Source organism: Mustela erminea, chromosome 12 (assembly GCF_009829155.1).
Source record: "Mustela erminea isolate mMusErm1 chromosome 12, mMusErm1.Pri, whole genome shotgun sequence".
Classification (NCBI taxonomy): Eukaryota; Metazoa; Chordata; class Mammalia; order Carnivora; family Mustelidae; genus Mustela; species Mustela erminea.
Window position 1 is genome coordinate 5,541,597 of NC_045625.1, and position 18,278 is coordinate 5,559,874.

The following is an 18,278-nucleotide window of genomic DNA, read 5'->3' on the forward strand; positions in this document are numbered from 1 at the left end:
CAACGTAGCGAACCCAAAGCCTCATCCACCTGCTAGAAGAAAAGCAAAACAGTATAGCCAGTTGGGTGGTTTCCTAAAAAGTTAGCTGTACCTGATAGACTCCTAGGAATCTTACCCAGGCCAAAGGAGACACACATCTGCACAAAGACTGAGTGCGACGTTCATAGCTGCATTATTCCTAACAGCCCCAAATCAGAAACCAGCCCCATGTCTAGTAACCGATGAATGGATACTGTTCAGCAATAAAATGCAGTGAAACGTGGACAGGTGCTATAATATGGATGAACTTGGAACACACTGTTGAGAGAAAGAACTCAGAACCGAAGACTACACAGGGTTCCACTTAGATGAAGTTTCCGGAAAGGTACGCTAGCAGTGGCGGAAGGCAGATGGGCAGTTGCCCAGGGCTGGGGGGTGCGAGCAGACAGGCAGAGGGAGCTTCTCGGAGTGATAAGAAACATCCCAGAAACAGATTGTGGGAGTGGATGGTCAATGCTATAAATTTACCAAGAATCACTCACTGCAGTCTTAAAATGGGTGAATTTTTTCCCTTTTAAAAAGTGTGGTAAAAGACACATGATGTAAAGTCTACTGTCTTGACCACTCTGAAGTGTAGTACTGGAGTGCGTTCACACTGGTGGGTGACCCCCACCGCCATCCCCCTCCGGGACGCTCTCGTCTTGCAAAACTGAAACTCCAGACCCATTCAACCACATCTCCCCATCGTCCCCCTCAATTCTGCTTCCCTTTCTATGACTCCGACAACTCCAGATACCTCAAATAACCCGAATCATATGATGTTTGTGTTTTGGTGACTGCCTTATTTCACTTGACATCCTCTATTTTGTTCATGTTGTAGCAGGAATCAGTTTTCCTTCCTTTTTTAAGGGAAAATAAGAATGAAGGAGTGAATTTTATGGTATATATCTTAACGAAGCTGTATTTTTAAAAGTAATCTCTGTGCCCAATGTAGGGCTCAAACTCATGACCCCAAGATCAAGAATGCTTCACCAACTGAGTCAGCCAGGCCCCCTAAGGTGACTTTTTTTAAAAGGCGAAACTCTGGACAGGGGTCGCCTGGGGCAGGGGACATTGACGGGAAAGGGAGCATGATATGATGGGAGTGGCTGGGAGCCGGTGGTTTTCCATTTTTTCTATTTTTGCTCTGGGGACGTGTTAACTTGGTGAGTTCACATTATGAAAATTCTGTGAGGGGCACCTGGGCAGCTCAGTCCCCAGTTAAGAATCTGATTCTAGGGCGCCTGGGTGGCTCAGTGGGTTAAGCCACTGCCTTCGGCTCAGGTCATGATCTCAGGGTCCTGGGATCGAGTCCCACATCGGGCTCTCTGCTCAGCAGGGGCCTGCTTCCCTTCCTCTCTCTGCCTGTCTCTCTGCCTACTTGTGATCTCTGTCTGTCAAGTAAATAAATAAAATTCTTAAAAAAAAAAAAGAATCTGATTCTAATTTCAGCTCAGGTCACGATCTCAGGGTCGTGAGATCAAGCTCCATGTCAGGCTCTGTGCTGGGCATGGAGCCTGCTTGAGATTCTCTCTCCCTCTCCCTCTGCCCCCTCCCTGCTTGTGCTCTCTTTTCTCTCTCTTTTTCTAAGTAAGTAAGTAAATAAATAAAAGATTAAAAAAGGAAATTCACTGAGCTCTACCCTTGTAACATGTCATCTCCCTATGTGTGTCAATTTTCAATAAAATATTTTAGTAAAAATGCCTATAAAGACGATTTCACAGGGTTTCCCCTGGGGCTCAGACAGTACTCTGTAAACTACCAGCTGCTTGGCAAATCCAGGAGCTGTCACTATGATCTTGTGGATGGCTGTGAGTTCGAATACATGGGCCCCCCGCCCAGGCCTGGCTGTTGGGTGCCCAGATTTTCATTAGCCCAGACCCCACTTCCCATTCCGTAACTGGGGAACTGGGAAGTCCTACTTCGTGGGACCTCAACTGGGTGTTCTCGCTAAATATTTGTCAGGGAACTCCCAGTCCCTGGCTCTGCCTCTTGTCCCTGCATTCCGATCAGAGGGCCCAGGACACACCAGCCCAGCCTCAGCAGGGTACTCCATACCCAAGTGCCCACCTCGCACCGCCCCCACCCAGGGCCCAGGCGAGGAGGAGAGCAGGACTCACTCTGCAGCACGAGGATCACCACTTTCTCCACCGCGCCCACCTCATTCTCTGCGATGCACTGGTACTGGCCCGCGTCGTCTATCTGCAAGGGGGCGTGGAAGCGGGGGCATGGTGTTCAGGAGAGCAGGAGGAGGGGGACAGCAGGGTACAGGAGCAGGACACATCTAAGCAGAGGAGCTTAGAGCATAAACCAGCCAGGGGCTCGTGGAGTCCATCAGAAAAGCCTCTGTGACCACCCGTCAACAGACCTCCAAAGAGATCCTGGCCCCTTTCACGCCTGGAACGCGGGGGTAGTGGTGACTGAGAGCATGGATTTGTTGCCCTCAGCAGAGCCACACGCTGCAAAGGCACGATTCAGATCCCCCTCCTCCAAACCGGGTACCATGAAGTCTTCTTCTATGGCACATTACTAGGGATTCCTTGAAAAGAATGTTCCATGGTGAAGGAAGTTTGGGAAGCACTGAGTCGGACAACAACCCGCCTCTGACTGCAGGATTTCTTGGGGCTTTTATTGTGCGGGCGTGTGCCATGAGCCTTCCAGAGGGGCGATGGCTTGCGGTGTTTTCCCAGTTTAGTGAGAGGGGAGCTCTTTGTACAGGAAACCCACCACCACGGCCAGCGAGGAAGCCCAGGAAGGACACGGTTCAGATTCACTTCTGGGCGGCACTGCCACCAGGAGCGGGAGCTAGAGGAAGCCTGAGGCCACCGTCTGTGCCCAGAAGGTGATATCTTGGAGGCCGCTCTCAAGGGATTGCAGGGGCAGCCCAACATGCGGGTAAGAGGTGAGATCGGGGGTCACATCAGGATGGGACCAGATCTGGCTCCACTGGGGACTGTCCTGGATTCATTACGACTACACCGCCACGTCCCCAGATGAGTATGTACCACCACCCATTGGTAAAATGGTGATCGCGGCTGCTAAGATTGGACAGGAAATGACGCTCATCAAAGCAAACGTACCTACCAGTGGCTGGCCATGGTAGAGACTCGGGTAACTGGGGGAAAGCAAGGGGCCCTAAAAAGAGCCTGAGAGGAGGGTACTGTGGATGTCTGCGTGACCACTCAGACTTGCGACACAGAAGGGAAGGTGAATGAGCCTGCCCCAGGGCTCAAGGCTTTGGAAACAGCCTAGAGCAGGAGTCAGGAGAGCTGGGATGAGGTCCTGCCTTGGGCACCTCCTGGTCATGGGCCTCTCTGAGCCCCAGTGTCTTCTTCTGTAAAATGGGGCTCTCTTACTTGTCTACTCTGGGCATTTATCGGTATTATCGAGGAGCCAGTCACGCTTAAATTCCCGGCATGGGTCATCTCACTGATTTCTTACTTTACACCTATGAGTTAGAAACGATTAGCCCCATGGAATGGCTAGGGTGACTGAAGCACAGAGAAAAGTCCCTGGCTGGAGCTCACTCGGGTTAATGGTGGGGAGAATCTGGGTCATGGGTGGGAAGGTGCTTTGTAGACTGTAGGGGACCGTGGTAACCTGATGAACCCTCTGAAGCCATCAGAAAAGGCTGTAGGTTGTCCCCACCCCAAGGCATGGGGTCCCGCCTTGCCTCCGTCCTGCGGATGGTCAGCGAGCCGTTCTGCAGCCGATAATGGAGCCGGCTGCCCCTGAGCGGGAGGCTGTCTTTGATCCAGCGGATGTCGGGCGCTGGGGCACCATGGACCACACAGTCAAGCCGGACGCTGCTCCCCACAGGCTCTACCACATAGGAGAAGGCCTCCCCTTGCAACACGGGGGCTTCTGCAAGGTGACATCAGACTAGATATCAGAAAAGAGGTTCCCTCTGGCTCAGCTTCTCCCATAAACCCATCCCAGGAAACTCCTGCTAGGCCCAACATGACTGTGAATAGTCAACGCATCAGGGATGTGTCATGGGTGAAGTGAAGCAGACTTCCGGGAACCCTGATTTGAAATGGAATGAGAATACTGCTGTGATTGATTAGTGATGCCTGAGACTGCTATGATTGATTAGTGATGCCTGAGACTGGCACAGGAATGAGGGCATGGTGATGAGTGTCGCGTACTTGCTGTAATGGATAGATTGTCCCAGCTGCAGAGTGCCTGCCAGGGACATTGTAAAACAAAGACTACATAACCATTAGGACACCTTGTTTGGACACAGCAGCATTAAGAAATCCCTGATCCTTGCTTCATGCAAACCTTTTTTTTTTTTTTTTAAGATTTTATTTACTTATTTACGTATTTTTTTAAAGTGGTTACTAGTTCAGAGGTCAGGACGTCTATTTCTTAAGAAAAGCAACAGATCAGGTTCAGCAGAGGTCCCAGGAGAGGCCACCAGGCTCACGCCCTACCCTTCACGTGGACAAAGCTGACTGCCTGCACGCGGCCCACTCTGTTCTCGGCCCAGCAGACGTAGGTTCCACTGTCCTCTCGGGTGACGGCCACCCGCTGCAGTGTGCTGCCCCCGTCCTGCTCAGACACCCCATCTGGTAGAAAAAGAGATGCCCCGGAGGGTTCTGAGTCCAGGGGACCAGAGGCCCCTCTTGCCCTGAATCCTTCACTCAGGCCGGGGTACCAGCAGGTTTTTGGCAAAGACATGAAAACGGGTGTCTCTTCCCAACGGTGGGAGCTGACTACGTCAGACCCATTGACGGCAGGCACAGGCCATGGGAGGGGACATGCTGGAAGAACCAGGCTTCTAGCATTTTTGAGTCCACACTGTGAGCTGGCGGCACGGGTGAGGGTAGGTCTTTGGGGGCCTACTAACAGGAACATCCTGCCTTAAACCAGTTTGCCCTCAGCACGCCTGTTATCTCCATCTCGAGATGAAGAAGCTGGGCTCAGAAAGGCTGAATCACTCCCCAAACTCCCTCCCCGGAAGGCAGTGGGGTCTGGTCACAGCCTTCCTCACAGGTACACAAGGTAAGCTCCTGAGCATGTTTCATAGCACCTGGACTCCAGTTCAGGAGTGTCTGAAAATATCACTTTGCCGGGGAGGGGACTTAGCAATTCATCACTTCAGCAGACATTTATTGAGCACCTACTGTATACTCTGTATGCTGTGTGGGCCCTGTGTTTCTCCAGACATCAACTGGGACAGAACCTCCCCTGCTCACCACCAGGAAAGGGGTTTGCCAGGGGCCCACCATGCTGGTTGTAACACAAGCCCCCTCCTGGTCCTGAGGCCCTGAGGCCCCTCGGGGTGGAGTCTTTCTCACAGGGGGCTTCTTGCCAGGTCTGACATAGGATCTGTCACATAGGACCACACGTGTGTTTGCTCTGCTCCCCCCTACACAGGGCCAAGCCTGGAGACACGCTCTTCCTCTCCATGATGCTGAGTCTCCCTGCCAGTCTGCCCTTCCCCTGGGGTCCCGGGGTCCCCATCTCCCCCTGCTCCCAGGAGGCCCAGACCCGTGACTGGCCGGTTGTTGATGGTCCAGCCGATGCGGGGGGTCGGGCTGCCCCGGGCCGCACAGCGAAGCCACAGCCTGTCCCCGAGGCGCAGGCTCCGGTCCCCAGGCAGGGTGGTGAAGGCCGGCAGAGTCAGGATGCTGAGGTGCACGCGGCGGTGGGCGCGGCCCGCGGCGTTCTCGGCCACACAGGTGTAAGTCCCAGCGTCCTGGCTCTGAGGGCAGAGGAAGGGTCTGCCTGAGTGCTGCCCCCACCCCCAGCTCCTAGGAACCCCTTCTGCTGCAGGTTCCCTTGGAGCATGCAGCCCAGAGAGGCGAAGGGGCTCGCTCAAGGTCACAAAGCCAGCAAATGGCTCTGCTTCCCCGCTGCTCCCTGGCGCCTCGCCCCGGCAGCCTTCCTAACCATGCAAGCCCTGATAACAATATCCACAACATGGTGGAGACCCTGTTAGGGACCTTACCCGCACAAGCTCATCCCTGGTCCCATCACCCCGGAGACAGGCCCTGTGGAGGGTGCCTTTTGCAGAGAACGTTCAGCCAGGCTCTGAGACATTCCGTGCGGCACTGGAGCAGGGCTGGTGCCCTTGCTGCTGTGCTATCCAGCTCTCCGCGCACCAAGGTCCAAGGACTCTGCGACACTCCCCTCCCCCTGGCAGCAGGTGCACCCACCCAGCCACCACCCAACCATCTGGAGAGAGGCACATTTGTGACGACAGAATCTAAGAGCTGTTGGGGGGGGTGGGGCTTGCACCCACACCCCGGGCTCAGGTCAACAAGAGCAGGGTGGAGAAAACCGGGTACAGCCTGGGGACACAAAGTCATCCCCTTCCCCGTCCCCCGTCCTGTCCAGGGCTCCTTCCCTCCCTTAGGAATTAGCCATGGAGGTTCGGGTTCAATCTTGGTTCCGCGCCTGGGCAACAGCGTGCCTTGGGAAAACTGGATACACAATGAACCTCGGTTTCTTCATCCGGACTTGGGGGATTGTCAGCCCCTTTTCCCCAGCTTCCTGGGACTAAAAGCTGCATAGCACTCAGCACAGAGCATGACCAACGGGGTGGGGGGAGGTGGTGCTCAGCAGAGGTTTTCTGCTCCTATTGTCCTGTTATTCCACACGGGGTCAGGGGCTCACCTCTAGGTCCTTCACCAGCAGCTCCCCAGAAGGCTGGATGGTGAACTTCCCCTCGGCTCCGGACACGGGCTGGCCATCTTTCTCCCAGGTGATGCTGGGCTCAGGGCTGCCACTGGCCGCACAGGGCAAGAGGGCGTGGGAGCCTTCGGTGGTGGACAGGTCAGGGAGGCCGGTCTCGATCACGGGCGGGACTGTGGGGAGAGGGGGGCTGCTCGGAGATGGGGGCTCAGCTAGGGTGGGCTGCCCTGGCTCCAGCGCCCTCGACGGTTGGCATCCCCCTAGCCCCTTCCTCCACCCCTTTCGGCTGCCTCCCAGCTCTGTTACAGGCCATTGCCCACGGTCTGGACAACTGGGGGACTGTTTGAGTCTGGTGAAGCCATGACAGTGTGATCCCAACACACGCACAATGGCAATAGGGACAGAAATAGCTTTTGTTACTGGAAAGCCAAAATGAAGGAGGGATGGCCAGACCGCTGTCTCATGAAGGGTCCCAGGAGGCAGAGCAGCCCGAGTTACGGTCTGAAGGCGGACCTCAGGCACAAAATGGGAGAAGACGCTTTTCCCTTTGTTCCTTCCGGAATACAAGCCACGCTGGGATAGGGAAGGGCGCAGGGATGCCGGAGCCCCGGCTCGCTGGGGTCTGCCTCAGCCCCCTTCCCCGGGCCCACCTTGCACCACCAGCCGTGTTCTCCCCACGGCGCTGCCCACGCTGTTCTGGGCGAGGCAGAAATAGTTCCCGGCATCCTCCGGGCTGGCGTGGGTGATCCGCAGCTCTCCAGTGGGCAGGACCTGGGTACTCGCTCCTGGATTTGTGGGGAGGAAATGGGGGGCTGGTGGCTGGGGCGGCAGGACCACCAAGGAGGGGCAGGAGGGCCACTTGGCCATGCTGTTTGACCAGCAGCAAGGGTGGGGGCACAGAGCCCCAGAGCCCAGCTAGGCTGCCCCCTCTCCAGCCTCCCCACTCCGGCACGGATGTTCAGATAGAGTGTCACACTCTGGCTAGTGAACACAGACGGCGGGCAGGGCGAGAAGAAGACACCCGGGCTTTCTGGGACCTTCCAGCAGGTCTGAAGAACTCCCCCCTCGCCCTGCCCACTACCCCCACCCTGCCCGGGGCAAGCAGGGGGATCCCAGGCCCAAACTGTTCTCCCCTGGCTGGTGCTGAGCAGACTCACCTGCAGGGATGCTGAGCCCCTCCTTCTGCCAGCTGATGCTTGGCCGCGGGATGCCTGAAGCCTCGCAAGGCAGCAGGACCTCCTCTGCCACCAGTGCCCGGACCACGCTGGGCAGAGGCTTCACCACAGGGGAGGCTGCAAGGGGACAGGGCCACAGAGGTCCCTGGGGGCGCCTTTAATGCCCAGCCCCCTCCAACCAGGGGTGGGGGCCTGAGCACCAGAGAGAGGAGCCTCTACAAGGAACAGGGGATTCCTGAAATTGCAGCATGAATCAGAGGCAGGTCTGGGCATCTGGAACCTGGGGCTCTCCCCTCCCTACCCAGCCCTACCTGCCTCTAGCCCTCCACCTGCCAGGAGAGGCTTACCTTGCACGGTAAGCACCACGTGCTTGTGGGCCACACCCGCAGAGTTGCGGGCTGTGCACGTGTAGCGGCCGGTGTGGATAGGGAGGGCCTGCCCGATCTCCAGGGCGCCTGTGGGTGGCAACAGGACATGGAGAGAGCTAGGGGACCCGGGACAGATGTCCCTTACCTCTCCCCACTGCCCTTGTGTCTCTCCTGCAGGCCACTCCTCCCGCCTCCCTGCCCGTTTGTCAGCAGCATGGGAAAACCTGGGTTCGAGGCCTGCCTGTGCTCCCTGTTGGGAGCATAACTGTGGGCAAGTCTCCTCCACTCTTGGGGCCTCAGTTTCCCCATATGTGCAATGAGGAATCAGACAGGATAGTCTCTAGAAACTTCTGGATGTGATGTCCTAGGATCTGCCACTGCCCTGCCCAAAATCCCTGACCCACCCATACTTCCATGGGTCCTCACCCTGCTACCTTTGCTGTGTTCTGCTCAAAACTTGCTTCCTCCAGGAAGGCTTCCTGGATTACTGCTTTGTCTGTCTTCCCTCTGCCCTGTCTTCCTTAGTCTTGTCTTAGTCTTAGTCTGGTGCTCAGCAAACACCATTTTAATCCTCCGGGACCACCCCATCCCCAGATAGAACCAGAATCTCAGCTTTCTTTTACATGATTCCCTGTAACTGATTGACAGAAGAAAGGGTTCTGTTGCTTCAGAAGGGTTTGAAAAGTGCAGATCTGGCCAGTGGTGCTCAGGGTTTAGGATTTCACTCGCTCACCAATGAACAAGCAAATGTAATTTGGAGAATCCCCATAAAGTGGCCAACTTTTTTTTTGTAAAATGCTTTAAAAAAATTAACATGTAATGTATTATTTGCCTGAGGGGTACAGGTCTGTGAATCATCAGGTTTACACACTTCACAGCTAAAGTGGCATTTTGACAAGTGAAGACATTTCAAAAGCACCCATCTACTATCACCTTGATTTCATGCAAGAAACTTCTAACACCAAAATATTAAGGAAAGTAAATTTTAGGGTAAAGGAAAATCCTTCTGATGAGACTCTCATGTAGCTATCATTTTCCTCACGTTGCCATGAAGCGGCACCTCTGTCAGCTAACATCAGGGAACCCCTGACGGATACCAACACGCTAGCACATGAGTGGGGATGCTAAGGCCCAGAGAGGGTGCAGGGTTCCCCTAGGTCACACAGCAGGGAATGGCAGAGCCAGGCCAGGGCTCTCCATCTCGCTCTCCCACCGGGCTCCGAGGGTCTGCCTTTACACCCTCCGCCTGATCCTCTCCGTCTCTGTTCTCCACGGCTCACCCTTACTTACCCGAAGGCAAGACACGGTAGCCATTCCCCCGCACCCCCAGCTGGGTGCCTGCCTTGCTCCAGGACACGACCGGGGCTGGGACACCCGTGCTGTGACATGTGAGGACCACAGGGGCCATCTTGGTCACGGTGAAGTCCGTCTGGTCATCGGCAATGGTGGGAGGCACTGTAAGGCAAGACAAGGCTTGACGCCCTACCGAGGTCCACAGGGGACCACATAGCCACGGGGCCAGGTGAATGAGAACTATCGACAGAGACTAAGACATAGGTGACATTAGTGATGGAGGGCCAGGGAGGGAGGGGCGAGAGAGGAGAGGTCACATTCACCTAGGAAGTATTTTTTGCTAGACTTGGGGGTACCCTTATGAACTGCTCTCTGTAGGGATAGGAGCTAGGTCTCTCCAGAGCAGTTCACAGGAGAAGGGAGCCTTCCCAAGAGTGGGGGAGGCCGGAGAAGGCCTCCAGGGAAAGTGCCGTTTAACCTGAGATATAAAGGGAGAGCAAGGACCCGCTGGATGAAGGGCAAAGGGAAGTGCTCAGAACAGAGGGAACAGCATATGCAGAGGGAACGGCATATGCAAAGGCCCTGAGGTGAGGAACTAAAAGCTAAGCAGCATGACCAGATCCCAGAGTGAGGTAGACCTTGGGGTGAGCTGAACCTGAGGGTTAGGGGAGGTGGTGGTTGGCGGGGCCATCATGCACAGGACCCTGGGGACCCGGGTGACACTTTGCATTCTATTCTGAGTGCAGTGGGCAGCTGCGAAGGGAGAAATTTTCACCAGAGTGATGGCAAGGTCAGATTACGGTTTAGAATAATCTGGATTGGGGAGCGCACTCTCCTGAGAGCTCCTACATGCCAGGATCAGTGCTAGAGTCTGCATCAGTGTGAGGCTGGGTGGGGTCAGGAGATGTCCGTGATGTCCCCATCCGCTCTCTCCTTCTTCCTGTTCCAACGTACCCTGGACGGTCACTTGGTAGAGCCTGCGGGCCTCGCCCATCTCATTGCTCACCACGCACTCAAACTGGGCTGAGTCCTGGGGGCCGGGAGCTGCCAGGAGCAAGGCATTGGAGGGCAGGAGCCTGGGATGGACAGACAGACAGTCGGCCGGCTATGACCGACCTGCCCGGCAATCTGGATGCAGGGGACCGGGTGTCTCAAGACTGATTTCTCCCCTGGTATCTGTCCCCCTCCCCCCACCCTGCTCGGAATCTAGAAATTCCTTCTAGAAGTTTCTACTCTTAAAGATGTGGGCAAGTTAAATTTTCATCCTTGTGTTTCTCTACCACCCTCTGTGTTTTCTTCTGAAACCAGCAGTTCTGACAACTTCTGCGATAGTGATCACGTCCAACTCCCTTATCAGAATGGCTTGTGTTAGTGGGGCACCTGCTGTAGAGGACAGCTCCACGCTGGCCTGGCACAACAGGATACAACAGATGCCTAGAGAATTAAGTGGTGAACGGATCCCTTTAATGTGCCCGCAGACCACTGCATGACCTGCTGCCTTTGAGAAATGGGAAGACTAGTATCTGGGTTCAGCTGAACCCAGGTCTCCAGGCACTGACCTTGTTAGGTTCCAGCAGCTGTGATGGTGTTAACCCCCTTGTTGGGCATCTCAGTGAAGATCCTTCTAGACCCTTGAGGTCAGGACACAGATCCTGGCACTGGCTTCGTTGAGAACCCAAGTGCCTCCCTGCCTTGTTTCTGACCGGCCTCCCTACCATGAAACGGGCACCCCCTTCCCCATCCTGAGGACCTCATGGGACCCCCCCGAGGCCCAGCTCCGTACCAGTAAGCACCCTGCTGCAGGTGGAAATCCAGTTTCTGTCCATTCTTCCACCAGACCACCCGGGGCTTGGGGGAGCCGCTGGCCTCACAGGGCAGTGAGGCAGGGGTGTGAGCAGTGAGGGTCAGGTTGGATGGGCCCGGGCTGATGGCTGGAGGCTCTGGGGAGAGAGAAGTCACCAGGAGACAAGGGTGCGGGCTGGAGGCAAGGACAGCGCACCCATCCTCCGAGGGCAGGGGAGAGGCAGGAGACACTCTGCAGGAATCTTCCAACAGGCTCCCTAATCTGGGGTGATGGGACCTTTGCTCGCCCCCACCCTCCGTTTGCCGGCCTCCTAACCCGCTCTCCCTGAATATAGCCCTCAGGGTCCCACTCCTCATCAGCCCTGCTCGAGGCCAGCGCCGAGCAGAGTGGCCTCCACCAAGTGAGAAGAGCTGAGACAGTCCGGTACAGGGATTCTGATGCTCTCCTTCCAAATTTTTCCTATCTTGCCCATTCAATGCAATAGTATAGCGTTACGTGTATGTGCCAAATGCATAAAATAAAGAGGCGTCTTTGAGTATGCATGTTCCCAAGTTCTACTCACAGGCTTCATTGTCAAGAACACTGAGAGACCATTGCTCTTGGCTCCCGACAGCAAGGAGGAATCCAGAAACCAGGCTGGACCCGGCCCAGACAGGGGATGGATGCTGAAGGCAAGGAAGCTGCCTGTCCTGTCCACTTACCGAAGACCTGGAGATCACGGCCTTGCCGATCAGAGCCTGCAGAGTTGGACGCAAGGCAGAGGTAGTGGCCGGTGTCCTGGGCAAGGACTGGCCGGATCCTCAGGGAGCCCTCGGGCAGGACCTGCAGCCTAGAACAGAGGGAGGGGGTTGTCATGGAGACCAGCAGCCTAGGGAGGCCCTTGGAGGGGCTGGACCCTGGGGGCAGCTCCTCTGCCCCTGGCTTTCCTTGCAGAAAAGTGCTAGCTCTGGAGAGCTGCATCCATGAAGCTAAGGTTAGAGGAGGTCATGGCCATGGGCAGCTCCGCACATCAGGGGGCCTCCCGCGGTCCCACCTGGGCCCAACTTCTCCCTATGAGTCAACAGGCAACAGCACCAGATAGCCCCCCTTTTAAGCATGTCCCCCAGATCTGAGGACTGCCCCTTCCCAGGGCCAGCGGGACTGGGGGTGAGCTGGACTCAGGCTGGACCCGTGGGATATTCTGCTGGGATTGTCTGGCAGTTTTCAAGGCTCTGCAGGCTGCTTGAGCTCAGAAGCCATAACTTGGGGCCTGGGGGTGGGCGGGGGCCTGTCTCTGCCATGTTACAGAGAAAGGTATAGAAAATTGGCCTGAGAAAGAGAGAGAAAGACACACACACACACACACACAGAAACAGAGATGATCAACCAAGAGTCAAAACCAGACAGACAGACAGATGGACACCTGGGGTTCTCGACACCCTCAACACCTCGGACAAGCCTATTTCTTGGGTTCTGGGAAGACCCACATGCTGGCCACACAGCCACCTTCCCGTGCTAACTGCCCAGGCGGTTTCTGCTTAGAAGCCACCCCCGAGCCCCTTGCGGTCCCGGTCCCACCTAGGGCTGGCAGGATCCAAGGGGGCTCCGTCCTTCCGCCAGCTCACGAGGGGCGGGGGAGTGCCGTCCACCTGGCAGGGCAGCAGGGCCGTCTGGTTCACGGAGGCGTTCACTGCGGCCGGTCCCGGCTGGATGGTGGGCACCGCTGGGGGAGGGGCATGGAGGGAGTGGGTGCCGGGGTCTGCGGCCTGAGGAAGGGCCAGCGTGGGTGGGGGTGGGGGAGGTGAGGCCACTCACTGTGGATGTCCACGTGGAAGGCCACGCTGGTGCTGCCTGCAGCGTTGTGGGCCGTGCAGCTGTAGTTGCCCTCATCGGCCGTGCTCAAGGCCTGCAGCTGGAGGAACCTGCCGTCCTCCGGGAACTGGGTGTGGGTATCCGCCTGCAATGTCCACAGGGCGGAGAGAGGCTCGTTAGTGCTGGGCCAGCGCCAGCCAGCCCCCAGGCACCAGGCACGGAGGACCAAGGAACCAGCGGGGCAGGCCCGTGGCTTAACTGACACCCCTCTGGGGGAAACAGGCTCCTGTGGGAGGGAATGAGTTCCTACCCCTGGGCTCTGCCCATCGGGGACGTTGCAGAGGGGCCTCAGGCCTGGATCAGGAGCTAGAGCTTCTAGAAGACCTACAATCCTTGGTCCCGATTTCGGGGATGGGGGAAAGCACAGAGAACCTCGGTAACTAGCCCCGGGTCACCCAGCCACTGTGTGGAGCTCGGAGGTCTAATGAGAAGCACACAGAGAGGCATCAGAAGCCGGGGGTAAGTCCCAGCCTTGCCTCAGTGTCCCCATCCAGAAGATGGGCATGACAGTAATAAGAGGAGTGCGGGATGCCAGGAAAGCGGGGACATGAAGTGCCAGCAGGGGCCACCCCTCAGCACTGAGGATCCAGGCTACAGGGTCCAGGACCTGAGCAGCACAGAAGGTGGCGTCCCCGGGTCCCCAGCCCGGCACCCACCTGCAGCAGGATGCCATCCCGGTGCCATTCGATCTCGGGGGCCGGCTCCGCCTCTACTGAGCACTCCAGAATGAGCTGCCCCGGAGCCAGGCCGACCACGGAGCGGGGGCCTCGGGGCCCAATAACGTGGGGGGGACCTAGGCAGGCAGCAGAGAGGCTGTGAGAGACAGACCTATCCCGGCAGCCTCATCCTACCTTCCTCTCCTGCCTCGGCCCTGGCACCCCCTCCTTACCTTGAACCCTGACCCGGAAGCTCTTCTCAACTTCGCCAGCAGGGCTCTGGGCCAGGCAAGTGTACAGCCCAGCATCACCCACCTGGGGATGGGGCAGTGTGAGCCGCTGCCTCCGGCCCCAGCCTGCCCAACCCCCGATCCGGTTTGGTTCCTCCACAACTGAGGACCAAGGATTCAGACTCAGGCTGGTTGAGTTGGCCACCCGGCCTTCCCCGATCATTCTCCTCTCTGGGATGCTTCTTCTCTAGCTCCACCTAACCATTGCTTTATGGCTAGGGCAAAGCCTGCCTCCTCCAGGAAGTACCCCTTGACTCCACCAGCTCTCCTCTTATTTCTGCATCAGCCTTGGCTTTGACCTGGCTGGGAACTCTTGAGGGCAGGGCCCAGGTGGGTGGTCTCCACATGCTCACCCCGCACAAAGGAAGAGCTCAGCCTAAAGGCCAAGTGCTACAGGGTCCTTCTCCTCCCCTGCCTCCCCTTCCCCCGGCCTCATCCCACAGTTAGGGGCCAGCAGCACCTGCACGCCCTCCACCCGGAGCTCCCTGTTGCTGTCCTCAGGCCGGCTCAGGGCCTGCCCGTCTTTATGCCAGGTGATGTTGGGCAGGGGGGTACCCCGGGCATCACAGCGGAGCTCCAAGGGGGAGCCGGGGGTCAGCGACAGCTCTGCAGGCTGGCCTGAGTCCTCGATGTGGGGGGGATCTGCAAGATACCCGGCTGGGGTTAGCCATGGCAGCTACATGCAGGGCACTGGGAGCTGGGGTCCATCTCCCACCCCCCACCATCTAGAGGCTGACCACAGATGGGGCCAAGGGCTCTAGAAACCAGGAGCCCCTTTGCATGGGCCAATTATTTGTGCTTTAAAACCAGCAAGCACACCGTATGGCAGGGGGTGGGGCGGGGGGAGACAGCTGACATAGCTCTTTCCAATATGGCACAAAATTTACAAAACTTCATGTTGAGACTTAGGGCTCTGCCTCTGGATTTCAGGGGTTCTTTGAGGGACAAAGAAAGGCTTGAGGGACAAAGCTGAAGGGCGTGGCCCCAGGAGAATGAAGGGCCATGCAGCCCTTCTACGGCAAGGTCAGCATCCTGTATGAGACTGCCTTGCCCCCAAAGCCAGCACCCAGGCGTCAGCCCCTGGGGAGATCCACCAAGGGGCTCACCCCCACCCAACCTTCTCCATTGGTCCCCACCCGAGGCCCACCCTGCACCCAGGCCCAGAGAAGCTGGCCTTGTGGGCAGAGGACTCACCCATCACTGTCAGCTGGAAATGCCGCTTGGCTTCCCCCGCCTCGCTCACGGCCACGCAGGAGTAGGTCCCCGAGTCACCAGCTCCCACTGTCTCCAGCTGCAGGCTGGGCCCCTGTTCCAGGCTCTGGGGCAACAAGGGCTCCCCATCCTTCATCCATGACACGAGGGGGAGGGGGCTTCCCTGGGCCTCGCAGGGAAGGACCACCGAGGAGCCACGGACCACCATCACGTCATTCTGGAAGTCCACCGGCTCCAGGACAGGGGGCACTGAACAGGGCAAAAGAGGGGGCAGAGTCTCTTCATTTCATGGCAGGTCACGCTTGGACCTTCACACAGGCTGTCCCCACACAGGTCAGAATGCCCTTCTCCTGGACAATTCCTTCTCCTCTCCTGTCTTCAGCGTAGACCTCACCTCCTCCAGGAAGCCCCCCGTGAACTCCCCAGGCCAACTAAAGGACCCTCCTCTGTGTTCCCACCACTCCCTGTCCTTCCCCCGGTGTCACTAGTTGCCTAGAATTGCGATCACCTCTTTACAGAGCTGTTTCCTGCATTGCCCTCCTGGGGACAGGGGTCACCTCTGCTCACTGTTACATCCCAGTGCCTGGTAAGGCCCTGGCACACCGCAGTGTCTTAATGGCTGCTCACGAGATGCATGAATGAGCAGCCAAATGAATCAAAGACTGAGTCTCTGTGTTCGTGTCCTAAGAGGCCAAAGGATGCAGTTATTCTCCAACACCCTCCCCCCGCCCCCAACGAGCGTCCTGGTCCGTACCGTGCACCTGCAGGGTGAAGTTCCTGTTGGTCACGCCGGCTGGGTTTGCAGCCACACAGGTGAAGACACCAGAATCCGCCAGCTGCACCTGGGAAATCCTGAACCCCCCAAGAAGGGTGGAGGGGCAAAAGGGAGGGGACTCCATCGAAACAGTTCCTCTCTCTTCCTGTCCCCCCCCCCCCGATCCCCACTCTCCTCCCCTGATCAAGTGGCTGTCGGGCAGGGACTTTGCTTTGCTCTCCGCTCTATCCCGGCACCTGGAACGGCACCTGCAAAAGCCGGCGCTCCAAAAGGCTGAAGAATGGGTGAAGGCTTGCTCAGAAACCTTCTTGCATGAAGCCTTCCCTGATTTCCCGCACCCCAGGGCAGGCTGAGTTGGATACAAGCAGGTGTCCTCACCTGGATCTGTGCCTCCCTCCCTGGGCTGTAAGAGCCTGAGGGCAGAGGCCCCTTTCACCTCTGGAGTTCTATTTGGGGCTAGGGGGAAGGCGGACCCTCACTCTCCCCATCATAAACCTCTGTGTGTCTATATTATTTTTCTCTGAAAACCACTCCGAGGGGTTCTGAAACCCAAGCTACCTGAGGAGTGGGTGTGGGATCCGCCGGCCCAGGGGCCAAGGAGCCTGTTCCCTACCTGAGGGTGCGGCCAGAGCTGTGGAGGTGAGTGCGCTGGGAGAGTGGGAGGGGCAGGCCGTCCTTGAGCCAGCTCACGCGGATGGGCGCCGAGCCCCGGACGGGGCAGGCCATGGTCACCAGCTCCCCGGGCCTGCTCAGCAGGGTCCCCGAGCTCTCGGCCCACTGCTCGATGGTGGGAGGGACTGGGGGTGAGCAGAGAGAAAAAGGGGGCACAGAGGGGTTTAGGCAGAGGGTCTAGGTGGGGGAGATGGGCTCCTCTTGGGCCAAAGCCAGGAAGCACCAACCACCTTATATGGGGTTCTCAGACCCCAGGCTTCCGTCCGCATCTCCCCTATTCCTCAACTCTCCCGTCACAGCCCGCGGCTGGAGTGCTTGGGTCTCTGGTCTAAGAATGGGATGCAGAGGCCCAGAGAGGTCAGAGGGTGGCCTGGATCATAGCGCCGGCATGGCTGGGAGCGGGCAGGTCTCTTCATCCAGGCCCTGGCTTCGCCCTCCAGATGCCCCAGTGGCGGTCCCCCCCTTCCCCGTGGCCAGGCCCCGCAGCTCCCGGATGGCAGAGCCCCCGCCTCTCCTCGCGCCTCAGCTGCTCACCCAGCACGCTCACTGTGTGCAGCCTGGCGTCCTCCCCGGCGGCGTTGTGGGCCACGCAGGTGTAGGCGCCCGAGTCTTCCGCCTTCAGGCCCTTCAGCACCAGGGCGCTGCCGTCCACGTAGAACCTGCGGGGGGACGGAGCGCCGAGGGCCAGCACGTGAGGGTCTGCAGGTGCTGCCTGGGGCCCCGGGTGGGCCCGGGCCAGGCCTTACCGGAGGTGGGGGCCTACGCCCTGGTCCAGTGGGCCACCGTCCTTCAGCCAGGTCACGTCGGGCGGCGGATGCCCGTCCACCTCGCAGTCCAGCCGCACCTCCTGACCCTCCAGGACACTGTGCTCCTGGCTGGCACCCGAGCTCCGGATCTGGGGGGCCTCTGTGGCAGACACTGTGGTGAGGCCTGGGGCCTGGTGTGGACTGGGACGGGGGCAGGACACATAGGGGGCGCAGGGCGCAGACCTACCGAGCACGGCCACCACAAAGTCCTTGCGGGCCTCGGCCTGGGCGTTCTCGGCCACGCACGTGTAGGTCCCAGCTTGGGCAGGCTGCACGCGACTCAGCTGGAGGCGGCCCCCGCGGGAGACCACGCCGTGCGCCACGCTGCTCTCTGGGGGGTGCAGAGACGTGCCAGGCCCTCACCGGCTCCAACCCGCCCCCTCCCCCAGGTGCCACCACTGGGCCCAGACACAACAGTCTCATGACTCCCCTGAGCAGGTTCCCCTCCCCCACACTCACAAGACCCTTGGAACCTTTGCATCACCCACTGGCCTCTTGGGCTCACAGGGAAACTGAGGCCCAGACAGGGGCAGGGTCTCTTGCCAACTCTATCACGTCCTTCCTCAGCTGGGTCTCTCATTATTCTGTGCCTTGGAGCCCTTCTCTAGTTCCTTCCACTGGGGACACTTCTTGCCAAGATGTTGCTCTCACTTTAGTGTCCAGGAATCGCTCCTCTTCCTACGGACACTTGGGCCTCCCCACCCCCACCCCACCAC

General features: G+C 58.1%; 1 protein-coding gene across 2 annotated transcripts in view; it reads right to left on the reverse strand.

The window, feature by feature from the left end:
• The window catches only part of HMCN2 (hemicentin 2), a 144,508-nt gene that overhangs the window by 18,814 nt on the left and 107,416 nt on the right, over positions 1-18,278 (reverse strand). Inside the window, exons 63-85 of one of the 2 annotated variants that reach the window (XM_032308266.1) lie at positions 17,750-17,893; positions 17,503-17,662; positions 17,291-17,415; positions 16,698-16,881; positions 16,064-16,161; positions 15,292-15,558; positions 14,558-14,739; positions 14,041-14,122; positions 13,808-13,944; positions 13,095-13,236; positions 12,858-13,002; positions 12,002-12,129; positions 11,280-11,436; positions 10,451-10,572; positions 9,494-9,658; positions 8,183-8,290; positions 7,818-7,952; positions 7,311-7,445; positions 6,643-6,833; positions 5,515-5,728; positions 4,455-4,589; positions 3,692-3,882; positions 2,139-2,220 (exon numbers count right to left, since the gene is read on the reverse strand). In XM_032308266.1, the coding sequence (XP_032164157.1) occupies positions 2,139-2,220; positions 3,692-3,882; positions 4,455-4,589; positions 5,515-5,728; positions 6,643-6,833; positions 7,311-7,445; positions 7,818-7,952; positions 8,183-8,290; positions 9,494-9,658; positions 10,451-10,572; positions 11,280-11,436; positions 12,002-12,129; positions 12,858-13,002; positions 13,095-13,236; positions 13,808-13,944; positions 14,041-14,122; positions 14,558-14,739; positions 15,292-15,558; positions 16,064-16,161; positions 16,698-16,881; positions 17,291-17,415; positions 17,503-17,662; positions 17,750-17,893 (3,429 nt within the window). The remainder of the gene's footprint in view (positions 1-2,138; positions 2,221-3,691; positions 3,883-4,454; positions 4,590-5,514; positions 5,729-6,642; positions 6,834-7,310; positions 7,446-7,817; positions 7,953-8,182; positions 8,291-9,493; positions 9,659-10,450; positions 10,573-11,279; positions 11,437-12,001; positions 12,130-12,857; positions 13,003-13,094; positions 13,237-13,807; positions 13,945-14,040; positions 14,123-14,557; positions 14,740-15,291; positions 15,559-16,063; positions 16,162-16,697; positions 16,882-17,290; positions 17,416-17,502; positions 17,663-17,749; positions 17,894-18,278) is intronic. The other variant, XM_032308268.1, reaches the window with a different exon arrangement.